The 23539-nt window shown below is 37.7% G+C and overlaps 1 protein-coding gene across 1 annotated transcript in view; it reads right to left on the reverse strand.

Moving 5' to 3' along the window:
- The window catches only part of LOC306884143 (unconventional myosin-IXAa), a 120745-nt gene that overhangs the window by 92895 nt on the left and 4311 nt on the right, over positions 1 to 23539 (reverse strand). The window contains exon 2 of the mRNA XM_079439837.1: positions 2085 to 3001. Within this exon, the coding sequence (XP_079295963.1) occupies positions 2085 to 2927 (843 nt within the window). The 5' untranslated portion in view covers positions 2928 to 3001. The remainder of the gene's footprint in view (positions 1 to 2084; positions 3002 to 23539) is intronic.

Below are 23539 nucleotides of genomic sequence, written 5' to 3' on the forward strand. Positions count from 1 at the left end.
GTCAAAAAGTCATATTATAATCAAGTGTTTTAGATTGAAATAGACAAATAAAATTCCATTTCTACCAGTATGCACTGCATATTTTAGGCATCTCACTAATCTGACACAACCAGGTTAGTTCATAGCACTCTTATAACAAGCTTAATCTGAGAGTTAAAAAGGGAGACTGCATATGAGCCGTACAGGCAGGCCTGCCTTCAGGAATTGCGCAATAGAATAAAGTTTTAATGAGAATGTGTGCCATTAATATTTTATGTAGTAACAATTTAATTAAAATCAATAAGGCACTCAAAGCTGTTCTGTATTGTCAATATACTGTAGTCCCAGCTGAAGCAGCAATATATTGTGCATAAAACATATTTAGCCATGACTCATTGAAAAAAATTCAATGTTCACGCCGTTCTTTACCTTACAATAACCGGAGGCTGTGGAGCACTAATAAAGTACCATAAAAGTGTTCCATACAACTTGTGCACTTTGTTGCAAATCTTCTGAATCAATTGGATAGCAAATAAGGTTTAAGAGCTTCTGCAGAGGGGAAGATTTAAGGGGGAAGAAAATTCTGATGTAAAATCTTAAGACTTTCAATATGGAACTACAATATGGATGTAGAAATGAGCTTTTTTAGCTTGCAAGATCCAGTGATATATAAACAAAGAACTTCAGACCTTTTGCTAAACATTTCCTTGTATGTGTTCGACAGAAGAAAGAAATGAATAATGATGACATGATTTAATTTCATTTTTGGATTAAATAGTCCTTCACTATAAAGTGTCAAAAATTACAGTTGGCTCAATTAACTTTAAATAAACTTTAGTTGAACCAAAATAAAACTTAGATTTTTGACTTGACTTGAATTTTTAAATATATCACAGCAAACTAAAGTCTGATTGGATGAGGCACGATACATGCTGAACATCAGTGGAACATTAATAGTATACATTATTGAAGCTATATATCCAGAACCTTACCAAATATTTAATGGTTATTGGATGGAATGGCCTTTTATGGTTCAAGTATGCTTTAATAAATGTGTGCAAACAAATTCTTCTGATTCTGAGTTTTAACCTATCATTCTTCCAGTAACAAAAACTACAGAACATCACTGGCCACAGTAACTTTGATAATGTTATCAAAACCGCATCATGTGCATCTTGGTGACAAAAGCCAAGTGGAATTCCAGGCATCACTGGAATCCACAAGAACAGCTTTGAAACCAGTTCTTTCGGCTACATTATGACTGTAACATTGTATTGCATGACCTCGTGTATGCCTTTCTAAACTATCATCACTCAAAGAGGTCTAGGCTACAAAAACACAAAACTGGAAGCAAATCAAAGAATGTGACAATTGCACACAACACAATAACTTGTTTTATTAAATGTGTCCCGTTGAGTAGTTCAAACTGAGGCTGAAGAGCGAATGGCTCTCAGACCTCAAAGGTAATGCCTCAGGATTCAAAAGACTCACCAGGACAAATGACAAGTTGGCGTGACAAGTTTTTTTGTTCAAACTGAAAATGCTGCATGAAGCAACACAAACACAGACAACCATATACGCATGACATGTTTAATATACAGATACTAAGCGTGACAACAGGAATAGCAACCAAACGACAAACAGAATGTCTAGACACGTCGAAGTGGGTTACGACAGAACGTAATGTCAGAACAGTAACGTAATGGTACACACCTCAGTGTGCAAATAACGACTAGAAATAGTCATGACAAAAACATTTTTATTTGGTGTCTTTGCAGCTAATTTTGAACAAAAATATGTTGTGGGTCAAACAATAAAAATAGGTGTGGATTTTTTTAATTTCTCATATATTTTATATTTTGGTCTCTGACAAGTTACAATAAAGGGTTTTTGTTTTTGTGTGAACTTTTATCGTTTTTAATAGTGTTGATTTTTGGCAACAAATGTGGGACAATTTGACCCACAACAAAAGTTGTACCCAGTTTTAGATTAATAATACCTAATAAACTTTTAATAAACTTTGAAAGGACTTTCGGACAATTCATAGGTCTATAAAAACCACTGCCAACAACCTTAAATATTAAATTTATATAATCAGCTCTTACCTCCAGCACTGGTCCGGCACCCAGAATGATCTGCTCAACTCCACTAGCAAAGCCTTTCTGACTTAGAGCCGTGAGATGGTGGATCAGGAAGTTGGTGCTTTGAGTCTTGCCTGATCCACTCTCCCCAGAAATAACAACGCATTGATTCTGCTTACTCTGCAGCATAGCATGGTAGGCCACGTCCGCCACTGCATAGATGTGCGGCTCCAGCTTGCCCAGCTGGTGATTATCGTACATCTTGACATATTTGGGGTTATAGATCGGAAGGAACTTGAAGGGGTTGATGACTATGAGGATGCTGCCCACATAGGTGTAGATCTTCTCCTGTTTGAAGCGACTGCGCAGGTTGTCCAGCAGAGTCTTCTCATTGAGATCCGGCAGGTTACAAAGGTCATCGAAGTCCTTCGGCAAGGGCTGCGGCAGGAAGCCCCGCTCCACCATGCGCCGCCGCTCTTCTGTGACCTGTAGCCACATCTGCAAGTTGCCGTAGTGGATGGAGCCATCGAGGTTCTTCTCTCGCAGCAGGAAGCGGTAGTCTTCGCTGCTGAAGCGGTTCTCCAAGGCCATGCGAGGCCACAGCATCATGCGCTGGACGGGAGAGTCGGTAGGGTTGAGGATCCATTCTTCCCCGCCAAACTCCTTCACTTCTGCCAGGACGTAGCATTTCGTCCGATCTAGCTGCAGCCGATCAATGACCTGCTCGATGACCTCCGCGGCCGAAGTGATCTTACGGGCGGCAACGGGGCAGTAGATGGTGCCCTCGGCGATGACCCCAGGGTAGATGCGCAGGGTGAACTCAGAGTCCTCAAAGCGTCGTCTCCCACCAACATCATGAACACTCATATTGGAGCAGCAGTTTCCATCAGCACTCACTGTACATCCTTCAAACCAGCCGGTAATGCTTCAAGACATTACAACTGCCAGAGAAAGAAAAAGAGACAATGAGAATAAGAACATAAAAAAATTATATTAGTGCTCAACTGGGGTTTTCAGTGGTTGATAACATCTATTAATTATGAGAGACAACACAATATTTTGAAAAGTTGTTGAACAGTATTTCACACAATATTTAGTCATAAAAATGTGAAAGCATTAAATGTTCGTTACCTACTGACAAAACTGTCACTAAACTTTAGAACTAACCCTGCTCGTGTTAATCAAGAGGTCAAAGTTATCAGCTGATCTCAAAATACTGCCCAATTAATTTGTCTGGGCTGCATAGCCCAAAAATATTGCAAAGCCTAATAACAGGGGTTGGACAATGAAACTGAAACACTTGCAAATATAGTGTGGGATTAGGGCTGGGTGATAGGACCTAAAATCAAAACCTCAATTACGATTATTGAAGGATATTTTTTATTTATTTATTTTTAAATTCTTTTAATCACGCCTCTCACGTGCGAGACTCACAACAGTCGTTCTTGTCCGTATAGTGCCGACTACGCACAGGGTATAGTATCTTTTTACAGGGAAAATATTAATAAGATAAAAAAAAAAAATGACTGACATTGACTTCGATTAATCGTCCAGCCCTGTGTTGGAGGTTTTGTGACCATATGCGTGGCCAGGTGGCGAGTCTTCACTGATTTACATTCCATCAGGAAGGGTGGTCTGTGAAGGCTGAATTAGCAGAGCAATAGCACAGCTACTGTATTCCACACAACCTAATGGGAGACATATCAGAGTTCAAAGGAGGACAAATTGTTGGTGCGTGTCTTGCCAGTGCACCTGTGACCAGGACAGCAAGTCTTTGTGGTGTATCGAGAGCCATGGTATCCAAGGTAATGTCAGCATACCACCACGAATTACGACCACATCCAACATGAGTAACTGTCAAAGCATAAAGAAGCTGTCTGAAAGGGACTTTATGCAAAAACCAAAACCACAGCCGGACAACTCACTGCAGAATTAAATGTGCATCTCAAATCTATTGTTGTTTCCAATAAACCTGTTCATTAGGAGCTCCACAGGATCAATATTCATGGTTAAGCTGTTATAGCCAAAACTTTGGTCACTAGTGCCAATGGCAAATGTCAGTTTCAGCACTGCAAATCTTGGCCTGTGAACAATGTGAAACATGCATTGCTCTCTAATGAGTCCACCTTCACTGGCTGTGTGGAGAAGCCTCCAGAGAGGCTTACCCACCCAAACTGTTACGTGCACTGTTTGGGCAGCAGTATCAGATGGGCACGTCCCTGGCAAGAAATATCGAACCATTCTGGAAGACCATGTGCTCCAAATGGTTCAAACATTGTACCACTGAAGGTGGTGCCATGTATCAGGATGATGATACACAAATACACACAAGAAGACTGGTGACAGTGTTTTGAAGAAGATGAAAGTGAAGGTGAACATCTCCCATGGCCTGCACAGTCACCAGATCTGAATATTATTTAAATCACTTTTGGGTGTTTAAGAGGAGCAAGGAAACGTTTTCCTCCACCAGCATCACGTAGTGACCTGGCAGATACAAAAGCATTGTATCTATCACAAGCAAATATATCACTACTGCAATAAAAAATTAATGGACACAAGTAACAAGTTTCATTTGTAAGGATACATGATATATCTGTAAGCTCACTGGTATCGCCCACCACTAGCATCAGTAAGACCAACGATCAATTTAACCAATATTTGTTTTTTTGTCATTTGTTGTCGTAATCAGTTACCAGTTATTTAAAGTGTGTATATAAAATTATACGAATTAATGTGCGTTGTAGATGTAACAGTCATTCTGAAGAGAGAAACAGATTACAGTACAACTTTGCATAAATTGTATGCGTGCAGTCTTTTTTAGATTTTTTTCATCATCCATCAAACACGCTATGAATTTGCAGACATTGCAAAACATAGGATACATTTCAGTCTGGATATCTAGATATTGTGTATTCATAGACATGTTCTCTTTTAGTACACAGAGTCAGTAATCCCACTCAGAATTTCACAAAACTAACAAACCAAAAGATAAAGTTAAATGATTAGCTACAGTTTTTAAGCGATTAAAACAGACCGATTTAAGAGTTACTATCAAGAATGGGCAGATTTGTGTTTCGATACACACTGGGTCACTATCTGCTCTCAACAGAGCACAGAAAATCAGCCGGCTGCCAAAATCACCAGCTGCCACCTTCTCTAACAGACACACAATAACTTGATTCACAACCATCCACTTAATAATGCCCGAATAGTCTCCAATGGTTACTATTCATTACGGAAGCACTGTGTACACTGACGCAAAATAAAAACATGGTAATTGCTTTGTTAAAGTACTACACAAACGGTACATAAATGTCACTGTTTAACATAATACATCTGACTTGGCTATAAACGCCCAATGAACTAGTTAATTTACTGAAATAACACCCATAGACCTGTATTTGCTTGAACCGAAACATATCATGACTCTACCTTCAGCCTTCACACAATCTGATGTGTTATTTCAGCTGAGGGCACAGGCTATCTTTGAAACAACAACTCAAACACTAACAGCCTTCACTGTTTCAATACAGGAGCCCGTTCAGGAGCAGGGCTTTATTTATTTGTGCTTGTGAGGTCAATGTGGCTCCTGTCTGCTGGTGCCCGTCTCTCATCAGGAGCCAATGAGCCCCCCTCTTGTGCGGCTGAGACTGATATCTGGAGTCCAGCCAGCGCTCTCAGGTGCAGAGACAGGTCTCACTGAGGTCTCTGTTCAGTCCTCCATAGTAATGTTATTGATATAACAGACACAATCTACACAGGGACATTTGCAGCATGCTGAATTATGCTGGATGAGCAATGGGCTTGTTTTTAGACATCTTTTAAACATCAGGATTGTTTTAGAGCTTAACTGCAGTCCAAGACTTGTTCAAGTAGAATGTTTGGATACCATTTGTGGAAAAATAGCTGCTAAGGAAATGGATACCAGAGAGTGTTATGGCAAAACTAACAGATCCTATCATCATGTAGCTGGTTTCCAATACACTGGCTATGTTTAGGAACACTAGCATAGCTTTTGTGTACTGTGCAGTACATTAACCATGTGAAAAGCATGCAAAATGCAAACAATAATATTCTACAATGCTGTCACATAATCTCAACATATTACAGGTTTAATTTACCAAGAAGTCATCATCCAGCAAATAAATCCTATCACTTGACATTTCTAATCTAATTTTTTAAGCTGTTAAAAGCAATCGACATTTAGTTTTTGACCTTTTAAAACGGGTCAAAATGAGGATACCAACATAAAAGTTTCTTCATATTTAGAATCTAAAATGATATTGAGATATATTTCGTATTTTTTGAGTTACAGCCATACAAACTTTGAGGGGGGGGGGCATATTTTTGTAACTCCGACATGTATGCATGCGATTGTTTTGATAGAGGGAAAAAGATCCATTTCTAGTCTCAACATTGTTTGTTCGTCAGACATTCCTCTTTAAAAGAATAAGTATCAGCTGTGACCCACATTTGGTTTTTGACAACTGAAAATGTGTACAATTTTATAACTTAATTTACTCATGGGCCACACTGAGATCCTCATATCTCTGAAACTGAATCACAGTTTTTGAATCTTTTTTTGGACGTTTCTGAAATGTGGTAGATTTGATTTGTGGTATTAATATACATATTTAACACTAATAATTTATTTTAAATCTCAAAAGTAATATCTATCAGCTGCATATGACAATGTTGTGATAACTACTCACATTATTTAATGTAGTGATTTTATTTAAATTTGTTTAGAAATTATATTTATTTATTGGATAATAACATGACAATAATTATCAACTTAATGGTATTACACAGAATTTCAGTATCAGTGCACTGCACTATGGTATACAGGAAATATATTCTGCGTATTGTACATAGTGTGCATATTGTATTCTCATAATATTCTGCAGTATGCCATCATACATACAAAATATTTTATTATTAATTTAAATAGAATTATATACAAAAATATGATACACTATATTTGTTAACAATTTGACACATTTGTTAACAAAGATGCACACTAAATATACTATATCAAAAGACTACATCATACTTTCTGATTTCTGGCTCACAACACGCACACACGAACACTCATGTCCACCTCAGTGCACTCTAATGCCTATCCAGATTGCATAAGGAGCCATAAGGAGAGTATTAGAGGTGCACTTCGCTGAGCTCTCTGAGGATTTGGGGACCTCGCAGCAGAGCAGATGGTCAGCACACTACTTAAAGGATAGCAACAGATTTAGAGGAAGATTCTGCTCCTGGGTCCACGCTGCACCTTATTTACCAAACCAGCTCAATCAACTAATGGCTGCAGCCTGAGGACATCAGGAACTTCACAAACTTGATCTAGTCAAAAAAGAAACCACATATTTAAGAAATTCCTGAGGATACGATTTTTTTTCCAAACAAACACAGGTTGGGTCACATAGTAGACGTACCAGACATTTTGAGATGGACAAACTTAGCAAAGATGCTCTATAATTAGGGAAGTCGTGGCCTAATGGTTAGAGAGTCGGACTCGTAATCGAAAGGTTGCGGGTTCGAGTCCCCGGCCGGCAGGGATTGTAGGTGGGGGGAGTGAATGTCCAGCGCTCTCTCCACCCTCAATACCACGACTGAGGTGCCCTTGAGCAAGGCACCGAACCCACAACTGCTCCGGGTGTGTGTTCACGGTGTGTGTGTGTGTGTGTGTGCATTTGTTCACTACTCACTGCTGTGTGTGTGCACTTGGATGGGTTAAACGCAGAGCACCAATTTCGAGTATGGGTCACCATACTTGACAATACATCACGACTTTACTATATTCTTCCTTTAGTATCAGCAGGGCATTCTTGAACACAATAACTTGATGTGGACAGTGAGGGTTTCAGCCTGTGATCAAGAGTGTGAATCTCTTGGCAGGAAATTGCACTTCTTTGTAACCAATCTTTATTACATGTGCAGGCTTTCTGAAGCATGTCCTTGAGAATGCATGAGAAGTGTTGTAACTTTCATGGACAGTGGATGAGTGTGGCTGGTAAAGCCAAACAAATATTAAACAAATAACACATGCAAATTATATTTCAAAGAAAGCAAAGGCTATTTTTGCATCATTTAATACAGTAATGCTACTGTATTACAGTAATAATAATATGAGAATAATAACTAATATAACTCTAGAATAATAAAAAATAATTGGAATAAAGTGCAGTCAGTTTCTGGTAGTAAAAAAAAAAAAATTGTTCGATGTAGAATTGACTGGATGATAACTTTTAAAGACAGAATCTATGAGGTTGTTAATGGACAATTTTACTGTATGCTTCTATACAAGCCAACAGCCTACAACACATTTTTCAAACAATCATGTTTAACGATTCGGCAAATAAATATACATCAATCAGAAAAACAAATAGAATTTAGTTTTAGTTAATTAATTATTGTTTAGTAGATTACATACAAAGTCAATGCAAAGACGTGAATTCACGCCGGGCGTCACGATTGCCGTGAACATGCAAGATAGGCCTGCAGTGCAAACACGTCTACCGTGCAAGTTGAAAAATTTCAATTTGAGCGGAAAATTTGTATGACATGTTGTGTCACAATCCAATTAGTGAAGAGCTTATTGGCACATTTTAACACGTACTGTTTGGAGATAAGCATTACGCAATGATTTTATTCGCATGAGTGACACGGAAAGCACCCAGTGAGCAATCTAGAGCAATAAGACGATGAGAATATAAGCTTTGTGTTTGGTGTGCACACACCATTAGTCTGTTTGTCCAATTTTCAATCACCTCATGGCTGGCTGGTTTGATTCATAGCTTATAACTCTTGAACAAAGATTTTTTCTTTTATCTTTATGGGGAAAATGACTGGGAAAAACAATTCTGGAACCAAGGCTGCTGAAAAAGTGGCGGGCACTGGTGCACTATTACTAGCAAAGAATGTATAAAAAGTGGTTGTCCGATATTGGTTTTTTGACAGCCGATGCCAATGCCAATACCTTGGAAAGCCGATGGCCAATATGAAGCCGATATTTTATTTATTTTAATGAATATTTAAGAATTTGAAATCTTTTGAAAATGGATAAAAAAAGTGTGTAAAATAAACACAAATGAATAAATATTTAATAAAAATACAATTCAAAAGGAAGCAAACACTATAACCAACTGGGCACTCAGTATTCTGGGAAGTTTGTGTGCATTGGGAATCGTACTTTTTTCAAATAAAGCCAAGGTAACACTCATTTTACATACAGCACACAGTGAAAATGACATGAATATGACAGTGGGCAAATGCATAAAGCGCAGCATAATTTGAAATCACGAGTTTAACGTTTGTCAATCGCACCTCCAGTGAAACTGAACTCTCCTCCTGTCTGCTTTCAAAACTCATAGACCGACCGTCACGCAGAGAACACGCGATCATGATACAAATGCACATGTTTATTATTATAATCTCACAGCTGGATTTGACTCATTTTGCATAATTTTGATATAAATGCGCATTTGCTGAATGCTGACGGCAAACGAGAAAGTATTATAATGTTTGCCTTTCTATTACGTTATACGCAATCGTTAATACTTTTTGTATACATTTTAATTCCTTTGTTTATCTGATTATTAGACAGACTTCTAGTCTTGGCGATATATTGGTCGACCACTAATAAAAAGTTTTTTTTTATTTAACTTTGGGGTGGAATATAAGCTGGAGACTCTATCATAAGAAGTTAATTCTGTGTGGGCTTAATTATGACCTACTGTTCTGAAACTCAGCGATGAACCCAAAGGAAACTCCAAACCATCCATCCTCCACGACCAGCTCAGTGATTCATTTGCAGGACACTTGGAGACAGAACTCCATTCAAACAAAACTGCCATGTCTATGGCACTGCAAGTCAATTAGTCATACAGACTCTTTGTTCCAAACCTCAACGCTGCTTGAGATCTTTTGCAGGGTAACAGTTCCTGGAGCAGCTATCCCTGATTATGAAGGCAAGAATGTCTATAAAATAAGAGCATATGATCTCAACACTGGCCAACCAGCAGAGAGCATAGAGACCGAAGTATGCAGTTGAAACAGGGACTAATGAAGCATGAAGGACCAACTGTTCCTGAACATACAAGCGTTTTACAAGCACTTAGAAGTCACTATAAGAGTCAATAATGTTCTGAGAGAGCAGGAAAGAGGAAATCACACTTTAAAACATCACTGAGACAAACCCTAAAAAATGCAGAGGACAAACATCCATAATCTCAATATGTTCACTGCCTCTGGGCTTGGGTTTATTATTGCTGGTAATAAGCAAAGATATACTGTTGCAAAACAAACATGTTTCAAAGTAAAGGAAGGGGAACGTTTCATAGGACTGCTGCCAAAAATAAAGACACAAGGGAAAATATGCCGAACATAAAGTGAGGGAAAACATGCGTTACTTTTGAGAAGCACTTACACAACATCCAAGACAACCTAGAAGTCATCCAGCTGAAGGGGTCTTTAGAAGGATAGTTTACCCAAACAAATAAGATAAAATTCCAAAATATTTAAGGGTAAACAGGGTAAAAAAAATTTAAATCAGTCACTGAAATCTAAACCTTTGGGTAACCTTCCCCCTCTCAATGTCTATGTTATCACCTACTTGCATCATGTCAGAGTTCTGCAACGATGACGTATATTTGTAGGCTAACCCGGAAGTTAATATAAATTTTTCTGAAGCCTAAATACAATCTCCAGAAGTAGAAAAAGTTAAAGGCTTTAAACAAACTACACCATGGACGCATTTCTTCAATGTCACCACCGTTAATCTTCTGGCAACTCTTCCAGTCTTTTCCCTGAAAGTTTGAGTTAGAATAGTTTTCAAGAGCATGATGATAATAAACACAACAAGGCTGTGAAAGCAGACTTGTGAGTAGATGAGTTTTCCTGCTTAGCTTGATGATGCTTAATGTCCCTCTGTAGTCCAATGTAGCCACTTTTTAGCAATTGACCTTTGCAAGACAGAAAAAGCTTTAAAAAAAATCATAATGGTGTATTACTAATGTAGTTTAAGCAAAATCCCATTAAACAAATGCACTGACTTCAGTACAACTGAGCCAACTCATTTGCAGGTTTTTTTTGGACCAACAAAATACATCATGCTTGCTGTTCTTTATTCAAACTCATTTTGCAGTACTTTATTCAAACATTTTTACGATGCTTGGATCTGTGGTCACCATCCGCTTTCACTGTATGTAAAAGAGCAGCCTGGACATTTTCATAACTCTTGTGTTCAACATGTTTCTTAAAATGCCTTTTGAAGGTCTTATGATCATAATATTGCAGTTTAAATATGCATATAACTTTGTGGGACTCAAGAACATGACCAAATTTTCACGTTAGAGGGATTTATCGCTTTACTAACAGTGGTCATGCCAGAAACTCGTTAAAATACCAATTAAAAATACGATTATACATATCAGTAATGACGACAGGGCTATGCAGAGGCACAGTATCAGAGGCTGTACACCAGAGGACGAGACTGGGCTCATGCAGGGTCTGTCTGGGAAAGGACCGGGTGAGAGCAGTGAGGCCCAGGCTGTCTTGGAGATAAAGCAGGACTGCAGGATGAGATAATTACACCGATAATGAGCTGCTGGCAGCTGGCCCTTTGATTTATGACAAGGGTAGATGGGTAAAAGAGGCCTGGGAGGGCATACCAGTTCCAACTCGCCCCATGGACATACTCCCCTCACAAAAGTCTGTGTAATTACAGGCCAGGCCTGCAGTCAAACAGTCACACATGTTCAGAGATGAGAGCTTGGGCTACTGAAGATCTCGCCTACAGCTAGCCACACTAAGAGGCGGTAATGACCTTGTCTGGGCAATTTCTAAGGACACTGGTAGCCAAAAGACCCTAGACGTAATAGACAGCTAGTATTGGAAGAAAAATATATATACATATAAAGGAAATTATTAAAATGCATCAATATACTGTATAAATATGCGACAATTTGCCTACATAAAATCAGATTAATTAAAAAAAAAAAAAAAAACTTACAAGTCATGATATAAGAAGGGAAAAACAAAACTAGTCTAAAACCTAATGGTCAAATTAAATAGCTAATTACAATTATTACAATATTCATAACCTTGCTTAATGTTATATTGCCATGAAAATAAGCATCAAATTTTTTACATGTTTCCTTAAATTCAGGCATAATACTACTTAAATATACCCTACCAATCAAAAGTTATGAATAATCAAGATTTGTAATGTTTGTGAAATAAGCCTCATGATCACCAAGGCTGCATTCATTTGATCAAAAATACAGTAGAAACAGGACTGTGAAATATTACAAATTATAAATCTACAAACTATAAAATAAGTGTTCATTTCTAAAATATACTTTTAAAATGTCATTTATTCCTGAGATGGCAAGGCTTCTGAACAAGTATTATATGATCTTTCAGAAGTCATTCTTTCAATAAACCAAACTCAGCTTTGCCATCTATAAAATAACATTTTAAAAGTATATTCACATAGAAAACAATACTTTTCAATTGTAATAACATTTCAGAATATTACCGCTTTTACTGCATCAAATAAATGCAGCCTTGATAAGCATAAGAGACTTCTTTAATATCTTGATTCCACACTTCTGACCTGTAGGATACAGCATAAAAAAGATGGATAATTGTATTACTGAAGAACCAGAAATGTAAAAAGGCTACACAATTTGAATCGCAAAAAAATAAATACTGATATTATCTGCTTAAAATGATGAAAAACAGCCTCTGTCTTCATTAACCAATAAATCATCAGATACTCCATATCTCATATCTGCTTTACTAGATATTGGCAGGCAATAATAACAAAATGTAAATGTATTATGCATTTCACAGAGTAACCAATGCAAGCATATGTTGCTATATCGAGCTCAATTAACCCAGATGAAAACTGATAAGCTGTACTGAGTATCCGAGTGAAACAAAGAACAGAGCCGTGTGTGTAACTCTGTAACCTGCCTACAGGGCCTTACTTGTGTTCATAAGCTACAGATACAATATTTCTGCAGGCCTCCAGGCAAATGATCATTAATTAAGGGGAACTAGAGATTTCCTGAGCTGAAAGTGAAAAACAAGATCCATTTCCACATACTAAGCATAACACTTTTTATTTTTGGACCAGAAAAATTGAACCCTTCACATCAGAGGTAAAATCTCAATATGGAAAAAAAGAAGAAAAAAAATAAAAGACGAGTTGGATGTTTATCTCAAAAGCCTGTTTCAGATTGTGAAGATGATACGCAAGGTTGGTTTATGACAATAAAGATTTTGGGGGGTTTTGTTGTGAATTCCAAAAGCTCTCTACATGAAAAGCAGTTAAGCAGAATTCAGGATCTTTCCCAGAGCTGCTGGTGTTCTGAAAGTAGTCCAGCAGATAAGCCTTTATTTTCCACAGATGGAGCAATGGATAATGATCCAACCATCACATAAAAATTCCTCTGCAAGGTAAAGGTGGCTATTTTTAAGGTTAGACATTTGACTGGAGTGGATTACAAAACGTTTACACCAGATGATATTTTGAAGAATGTTTTTCCGAAATGCAATGGAGTCTAAAAGAACTGGTGGGGAAAAGATATCAGAACTTTCATTTTTGGGTAAACTCTTTTTAAGTTATACTTTTTATAGCTTTATTCAGACAGGACATAGACAGCAGGCAGGCAATCATTGGGTAGAGAGAGAGAGGGAAATGGAATCGGCAAAGGACCACGAGACAGGATTCGAACTCTGCTCGCCGCTAGTGCAGTTGCGCTGTATGTCGGTGCACTAATCACAAAGCTATTTTGGGTGAACTTTATATATATATAAAACTAAGGATACACAGTATGAATCAGGACCATATCAGTAACTGGCCAAAATTAATGAATAATTGGTAGGCATTTAATATTTCATTGTGCATGCTCATTTCAGGTTTTATATTGAGATTTGCCATCATCCATCACTCACTTAAAGTAATTTGTTTTTGTAAATTGTTTTTAATAAAACTAAAAATAGATGTGTGTGAACTGTAAAGTGTATAGGATGTGCGTGAATAAAACTCCCTGCAGGTATTTAAAAAGTCTGAAATCTCTTTAATTGTATAACAAACATCTTAAATCATCATTTTAATAAGTTTCAATACTGGTGATGGAAAAGCAATCATTTTAATCAATGCCTAATGTGATTATTAAAGTTCAAAAAGCAAGCACTGCAAGTTTCAAAGTCAAAATGTGGCGCTGTTCTACAGGTTTGCGGTTTTAGAGCGGTTCCAAATAAAAAAAATACAGAACATTTATGCCAAACGATTGCTTATGAAAGACCATTGATGAATTACGACAATGTCTACTTTATGGTGAGTAAGAATAAGAGTCTTCCTGTACTTCAGCCTTGTTTATAATTAAAAGTCCTGCGATACAAAGTTTTTCTGATGTTTTTACATTCATATTTTGGATACATGATAAACAGTATATGGCATTTTAGTTTAGTGCATCACATGCAGAAGTGTGATATGAGACCTAGAGCAAAAGGGAAGATCTTTTGTGAATAGGCTCATTTTATTTTAGTATATTTCTCACACAAAGCTATCACACGGCTTCACAAGCGCGGAAGTTGTCAGGACTTTTATAATGCCTTTATGGTGCTCCACACAATATGCTAGAAAGTCAAAACCAGGCAACACCAGGATGAGTAAAAAAAGACAACAAACAGTTAATTTTTTGGAAGAGCTATCTTTAACTGCCCAGCCTATTGCTGTGGATGGGTGTCAAAGCTGTTGGAGAGGATGACAGTAAACTGAGTGTTCAAAGCACAGTCAGACAATCCCTCCTCTCACTCTCTCCAACTCTGACACAATTTCCTGTGTTGGCTTGTGACATTTCACTCTAGAGACCTTATCTACAAGAGCCACTCTTCATAGAGAGCCAGCAACACACAGGCTGTTTAAAAAGAGAGATTCCCTCCCGTTTCCCCTCACTGCTGCATCACAGCAGTACGTCTGCATGCCATGCTTTTCAGTTTCCTGTCTACTCGTCCCCTCCCTGTCCTTTACTTCCCCTCTCTCTCGCTGGACACATGAGGATAAGGCTGCTGATCAGAGGACTGTCATTTCCTAAAATCTCTTCAAAGAGAAAGAAGAGCTAATTCACCATTCACAATATACAAGTGTGTACTTCATGAGAAAGTCCATACGGAGCATAATTTCAAAAATCTTGCAAAACCCCAAACAAATGGTAGTGTATTAAGTATTATATAATGTGTCTATTTATACACTGGTTATATTTATATTGCAAACTTTTAACCAGGAATGTATACAGATAGCGAAAAAACAAAAAAACTCCATTTATAATCACTGAAGGTGTCAATAGCTTTAGTTCAATGCAACTCACAAAAACTCCTGGTATAATCAATGAAGTCATTTACACTGCACAATGAATCTAAAGCCCTATTCGCATGGGAGTAGTATTACCTGGTGACTTCTAGTCCTCCTAGTCTGGAGGTTGTCTATGATAGTCAGGTGCAAATCGGCCATGTCTGTAATTTGTAAAGTAAAAATTCCCCCACAAATTACCTACCATATTTCAACAAACACAGAGGTCCTGTGATAATATTAGTCCAGTGTGAATCGGCATCTCTGTGATTTGGTGGGGTCATATATCATTTCAAGGTTTTGTTTCCTGTGTGGCTTCGTAGTAGGGCTGTGCAATTAATCGAATTCAATTATCATGCGCATCTAGTCAGTAAAGCCGGTTTCTTGATTAGTAGTTAATCTCCATCACCTTCTTTCAGATGGAGCGACATTTAATACACAGAGCCGTAGTTCACTGACAAGCTACGCAATATCGCGTTCATAATCGAAAGCGATTCATCTGCGATTATGAATGCGATATTGCGTAGCTCGTCATACCCATTCCGAAAGTTTACGTGCTTTTCTTCTCTTTCTGCTCCCAGTTGCTGTGGTGGAGCGGTTATGAAGTATTGTTCTTTTAAATACTTTCCAGCATTTTTAAGAAATAATATGTATACAAATTATACCAAAGTGCAACGCTCGGGAATGCTCAAAAAGGGAATTTTGAATTGATTTCTTCTCGTAAACTCAGAGATGTGGATTCGGACGGCAATTAAATTGCCACACGACCTTGGTGTTTGTCAAAAAAAACAGTAGTTAATTCAGCCAGGGTGAGAGAAAAACACAGACATCCTGAATTCAGACAGCATTAAAAATCACCAACTACCCCCTGTAAATGCTGAAAATCACTTGCGCCCCCCTGAGAACAAATTACCGTCCGAACAGGGCTATACTCTGTATTACCGGCACTACAGAGAGGCTGGTATCAAATAAAAAAAAGATACATTCCGATAAATAAATTTATATAAAAATATTATATAATAAAAACAGCTGTGACGGGTTCAGCCTTGTAATTTTTTTTTTTTTAAATGAACAATCACAAAAATTATTTTCTTCATAGGAAACAACGGGTTTGTGGGCAAAAAGTATACCTCTCATTATTAATAACTTATACCTACAACAATACTAAGACAGACTAATTCTATTTAGGATAGGCAGAATGTGAATTTGGACACTTTCCAGGGCTGAGAGAAAGGGAGGAAGAGAAGTAGATGGTAAAGAGGGTTGGGAGGATTCCAGAGTCTGTCTCTAGTCATTCAGCAGCCTGCTGGGGAGTCAGTCTCCCAGTCCACAGACGGACAGGAGGGATGACATCACTCATCCCAGCACAGACTGAGCCTCAAAACAAATGCATCACCGGCCTTCTGAGACCGTTACAAACCACTATGAAAAGCATCTGGTAGGATATACCTGCCCCTGCTGTTCTCTCCTCCACTCCAGGATTAAAACCACTGGAAAACTGCTTTTCACCAAGGAATATCCTCAGAAAAGACGACGGGGAATTTATATGCGTTATATAACAAGCAGGTTGATTCTGTCACTTGACAACATTGTGTGGGGTAAATGAAGCCAAAATGAAACACATTTAAGCATTCTCGTCAGTCAGGGAGCCAACACTGGAATATTTATGTTAGAACTGCAAGCAAAAGAGACACAAACACTTCAACAAATCAGACTGGCTGACCCCACAAAACTCAGTTCAAGCTTGTATCAGCCTGAAGGGATTCAGAGTGAGCTGGAGCAGGAAACATGCAAGTATATAAGCCAAAAACTGCAGAGAAACAGCATGTCCTTCAGTTTGTGTCAACATTTGGACACAAAGCTATCAACAATGTTTTTTTTTTAAATTACTTTATTAGGAAAAGAAAACAATAGGTTGGAGTCGCCAAGACTGTCGTGACCATGTATGCGTTACAAAATAGGATTATCGTTTCAAAGTAGCAAGTAAAGTAAAAGTTATTTTATCACAATACAAAAGTACATTTTTACCTTTTTAGATTTTTTTATTGCATAGTGGTATCATTAAGGAAGAGACATTCTTTCTGAGAAAAAAATATAATAAAAATTATTTTCTTAGGAGTAACACAATGATGTAACATGTTACTTTTAATGTAACACTCCCCAACAATGGACATTTGGTTCAAACATTGTGTCCTAAACCAGGAGCAAAAATGCCGCAAAGCTACATTACATTTCAATCAACGCAACAGAAAAAGAAACCAAGAGATCGCCAAAACGTCATTTTGTGGCACGCTTTGTCATTGTCATAGTTGGTTAGAAAATGAAGGAGATCAAATGTCTTGCTTGTGGCTTGATCACTACTGATTAGGGGACTATGCAACGTGTATGTGACTACTGTAGTATCATTTTTCATCCATTGTCCACTAAAATAATAATGTGATCCTAAAGCACAATTAGATCACAAGGGTTTACCAGCAATATATCAATACTGAAACTTTGATCTGTCTATTCATCGTAAAACTCCCCCCGGGGTGCACAAAGAGATGCATGGTAATGCGTCATTACTGTCGATCAGGCTCTGAATCAGAAATGAAGATTGGGAGTTAACAGTAAGTACAGTGCATTTAGATAGGCCAGTGATAGTGGTAATGGATAGTCAGCGATCATGATGGGCTGACACTAGTGCAGCAGAATTCACTGAAGCTACACAAGATGGAGATGAATCAGGAACATAGAGGGTGTTCTGAACAGTCTTTGCAATGATAATTTCTGGAAACCCTAACCAAGGAGTGAATGAGTCATAACACAGAGCTATAAATCATGGTCTGACCTCGTATGGGAGAAATGAACATCATGAGTTCACTAAAGGAAGTCGATTTACACTATAACTTTCATATACATCAGTGTTTCTAATCAATTCTACAGACTACACATCAATTCACATTCTTAATATATTACATTGCTTTATCACTTTGAATTTTTTGACCCAGAAAAAAAATTGCCATGCCAAAAATTTACACAAAAACCTAATTTAACATTAATGCTAAACATGCCTACATTCATCAAATCGAGATCAAATTAACATGCCAGTATAGTTGAAATCAAACTGAAATACCAGTACAACATTCACATACTACAAAAAGGTCAAAGTGAATTATTTAGTTTATCATGTGTGTTATTTCCATACATTGATGCTGCAGCATTTCCCATTAAATACTTAGACCAGGGGTTCTCAACTCTGGTCCTCGTGGTCCACTTTCCTGCAGAATTTGGCTCCAACCCTTATCAAACAGATTGAGACTTTAACTGCACCCGGGCAATACGCATTAAATAAAATACAGCTTAACAACAATTTCTTGCACTCCTGTATTGTGAGGGTTTTCTAAGCAGGGACCCTCATCCACAACCAGCCTGATTTTCTCAGTAACACTCCATGATAAACAACACTACATTATATAATAGCATTAATTATGAAGTAGAAATTACTGAATGTCATGTCATAAAAGTGCACTTAAATTTCACGTTTTATAGGCTATATATCCACGGACACATTTTGTAAGGGAGACAAAATGTGCAGGGCAGGGGTGCTTGCAGGACATGTTTGAAAACCAATGCTCTAGAGTGTCCTCAAGGACCAATGGATACATACATACACAACAATAAAACTGCATCCATCTATATTTGAAACCTGCCAGATAGACATCACACTGGAGTTGGTGCCATTAGCCAATCGCATTCCTGCATACAGACATATGATCTGGGGTGAGCTGCACTCCAGTGTCTCTGGCTGCTGACCTCGGCACGTGTTCAGCCAGGCTTGACAACCATTCAAACCTTGGCTTGGGTTCAAGCTCACGTCACGTCTTTACTGTAATTAAAAAAGACCTTTGGTTTGAGGCAGACCCTTCTCACAGCATCTAAAGCCTTTCCGAATGGAAGCTGCAGTTGTGTTTCATCTACCCAGCATCCCATGCTAAATACAAACATTCATGTGTAATGCTAAATGCTGACATGTGTTGGTGACATCTACAAGCACGTGTCCTGGTTTCTCTGGCTATTGTTATTGCATGTCAGAAGAACGCAATATTTCTGCAGGAGAGCCCAGGCCGAATGTTCTGCAGTCATGGTGCAATTTCAATGCAATGCTGACTTGCAATGCTTGAACATATTTAAAAATTCATAGATCTCTGCATAGCTTGATATAATCTATCCTATACAACTCAGCACACTAAAATTAAGCTTCCAATCAATTTAAATGTACATTCAAGAGCTACAACTAAAAATAATGAACAAGAGAGACTCAGTCAGTGAGCGAGTACAGAAAGGTGGAGGCCTGGCATGTAAGCCGCCACTCCATCAATGTCTCCATGGCAATGGTCTATTTCCTGTCCTCCCTATGGCTCCTGGGACAAAGACCCCAACATGGGCGGTACAGGAAGAGTGACTCAGATCCAAAACCAAAACATGACATTATTGTGCTCGTACTGACTTTAATGAGTATACCGCACCTTTAACACACTGCACTATTTCTTGTACCCACTAGAAAAACAGATGCAGTATACACCGCCCTCCCTGAAGTTATAATTAGCTCCCACCTTCACCTAAATTATGCTAGCTAGTTTCTGACATGAAACAAAACCGGTACAGACATTTGATGTTGCACTGTAACTATAGCAATCAATGAGAAAGTGATCATGGTCTGTAAAAATCGTATAGTGCTGGATAGCCCCGCCCACAATGAAAGTTCACTGTCAATATGTCACTTTTCTTCTTATAGCGGGTTAAGGCATGTGTGAGTTGTATGGGCATTACAGGGAGAGAAGATGTTTTAAGGCTGGATATATCAGTAACGAGGATTATGCACACACCATTTCCCCTTTAGAAATGTCTACTTCAGGACAAACTGCTAGACTGAGCAGAGCGTGGCCTGAGGGCAGTAGCAGCAGACAGGAGGAGGACACAAGGAGCCCAGCAGAAGGTGTCTCACCAGGCACATTGTCTGCCAGATGAACAAACACACACCAGATTTCACACTGATATTATTAACCCCTGAAGGAACAAATACACAATCACGCACATTCGGAGTGTTTTTCCATGAACTCTATCCTAATTCAGTCCAATATAATTGTTTGTTTTTTAAAGAGGTCACAAATTGCATTTTTTATTATATGATACATTTATAAGGAGTTTTACATCAAAAACTGTTGTAATTTAGAAATAAAAGGCTAATTTTACCCCGATTTCAGGATTCTCTCTGACATACACTCTCCATTTAAAGGAACATGTCTTCTCCTGATTTGAGATTAACTAACATTAAATAATTTAATATTTAGATATACTCACACTGCATAAAAGGTTTCAGTGCTGAGCATTGTAGCCGATCACTGAACTGAAGTGATTGACCGCTCTAGCAACTATAAAGGCTATGCTCACTTTCTTTATATATTTGAATCATTTGAATAATAACAGATGGTTTCCATGCTACTAAGAGGAACAATGAGAAGTCAACAGACAATTTAGTCACTGGCTTGATTTACTGACGCATAAACAGCAATGAACGATTTTGCAACAATCACTTTTTAAACATTAGGAGTCGGACCTTCTTCATAACACAAATCACTGTCCAAGAGTTATGTAAAGGTGAAATTTAAGCTGTAACATAATAGTTAAACTACACTGAAGGAAAATTGCTCCGACTTCATGTCAGTCATCATAAGGCCTATAATTTCCTGTTTCCATCATTGCTCTGACATAGCCAAACTGTACAAATGAAAAAAAAAAAAAAAAAGAGAATCCAAACAAAGGCCTAAAAGTAACAAAGACTGAATGAGATTCAGTTAAACCACTGATTTGACATGTTTCAAGTCTTGGACTCTGTACCAATCTCTTATACTTCTACTACACAGTAAAAGTACTTTGCTGGTAATGGAAAATTCCACACTTTTAAGAACGTAGAAAGACACCAACTGTGAGAATGGGACGTTAATGTTTTTGATGACAGATTATGATGATATTAGCTTTTAAAAAATTATATGATGTGCATGTTAAAAGCACTGCAACATTACAATGACAAATAAAAAGTCAAAAATTTGATTTCGCAAAGATTTTAAAGTTCACTCAATTTTGCAGATTTCATTTGTGTTCATTCCAACAGCACCAGCGGTCTTTTGGTATGGATGAATGAATGTTTGTGTACTAACCAAACTAACTGAAATGGCTGCTTTATTTACGCTTTGTCTTGCTCCTTTCTTATAGCATACAAGTTCATTTCTGTTTATGAATGCGTGTATTAGACATTAAACACATACAAGTTGAAATTCATTGAGGAAGTTAAGAAACATTATATGATAAATCTCTCAAGTTCCACAAGGAAAAGCACTAAATGTAGACAGAAAACCTGCAGCTGGAATCTTGTTGCATCACACATGGTTAGGACAGTTTTATGAGCTTTAAATTGTACTTTTTTGTCCTTTTTTAAGCTTGACAGTATAAATCACCATCCACTTTTGTAGCGTGAAAGAGAGCAAGCTGCTTTGTATTTTTGACACGGTGTTCTAATATCTGCTTTTGTGTTTTACAGAAGAAATAAAATAAAGGTCTGAACCATACGAGTAAATAACAACATGTAAAGGAAGTTTGCACCAACTTCACCTCCCCATTCTATTAAAGATGAAAAAAAACTTAAAGCCTTTCCCTTCATATGTAGTTTCCTGGCTTGCTATACAAACTGGTTTTGCAGAGTGCTCAGGTTAAGACGGTATCCAAGATTTGAGACAAGATAAGCCACTAATGAATCTTTCCTACCCTTCAAACAGCCAGCAGTTTCTGACATTTTTCCTGTGGCCCCCCCAAGAGGCCTTATACTGAAGGAGAGATATTGTACAGAACAGGACCGGTGTTGACCACATAACTCAAATAGATCAGGTGCAGTGTCTTCTCACTATGATAAGAAGGTCAGAGCAGCTCTATTTTTCTCTTACGCTCATGTACTTTTAGTGAAACGACCTAGTTTTACAATGCCCCCTTTACTAGGGCCCCTACACTACAAAAAGTGGCTTGTCAACACCTGTTCTGCTGCTGCACATTTATCAAGAGCAGACAGGTACCTACTTACCTATTTAAGCTAGCTAAGTACTACATCCAAACTATTTTAAAGCATCACTATTGCTATTGGTCATACTTAAGGTTAGGGATTCGAACAAACCCTGATGTGCTACAAACATTAAATGCATGTCTGCCTTAAGTCCTACAGTTTGTTGAGGAAATACCGGTTTTTACTTTCTACATGACTGGACTTGTGATTTTCACCTCAAAGACAATAAAACGAGGGAAGAAATCCCCACAGTTTCAAGTCATATCTAAGGCCTAGAGGCCAGATTCATGAAACAGAATAACAAGTTTGTAAGAATGTGCGATTCTTGAAAAACTGATAATGAACTGAAAACAAATAGCAGGTTCTGGTGTTTAAATGGTGGTTCTTGCCAAAGAAAAAAAAAGTCTTATGCATAACCATGAACTATCATGGTTTACATTATCATTCATATCACTTCAGAGTACTTGTGCACATCCCTAATAACAGTAATAGGTATTTTATGTAGCTAGCGTTATGTTGTAATGCATAATATTTGAATCAACTTAAATTCATAAAACATCTTTCCTTTGGGGATTTAAAACAAGTTGAAATATTATTCTGTTATTTAATTTTAAATCATAATCATAGGACATTATTCTTAAAGATTTTTTCTTAAAGGGGTCATCGGATACCCATTTTCCACAAGTTGATATGATACTTTAGGGTCTTAATGAAAAGTCTGTAACATAGTTTGGTTAAAATTTCTCAATGGTAGTAGTAATGGTTGTCAGAGCAAGCTGTTTTGTAGCATTCTCCTTTAAATGTTAATGAGCTCTGCTGACCCCGCCCCTATCTTCCGAGCCGCTCTCTGAGGCTACTCTTAAAGTTTTTAGAATAATAATTAAAAAAAACTAAATAAAGTGTAAAACGTGCTGAAATGCAACATTCTGTTTATTGTTACTGTCTTCTGGGCATCATTTGATCCTTCCTATTCCAGCAGGAAGAAGAAACTGTGAAAGCTTGCCTTCAGGATCT

Source organism: Barbus barbus (assembly GCF_936440315.1).
Source record: "Barbus barbus genome assembly, chromosome: 2".
Lineage (NCBI taxonomy): Eukaryota > Metazoa > Chordata > Actinopteri > Cypriniformes > Cyprinidae > Barbus > Barbus barbus.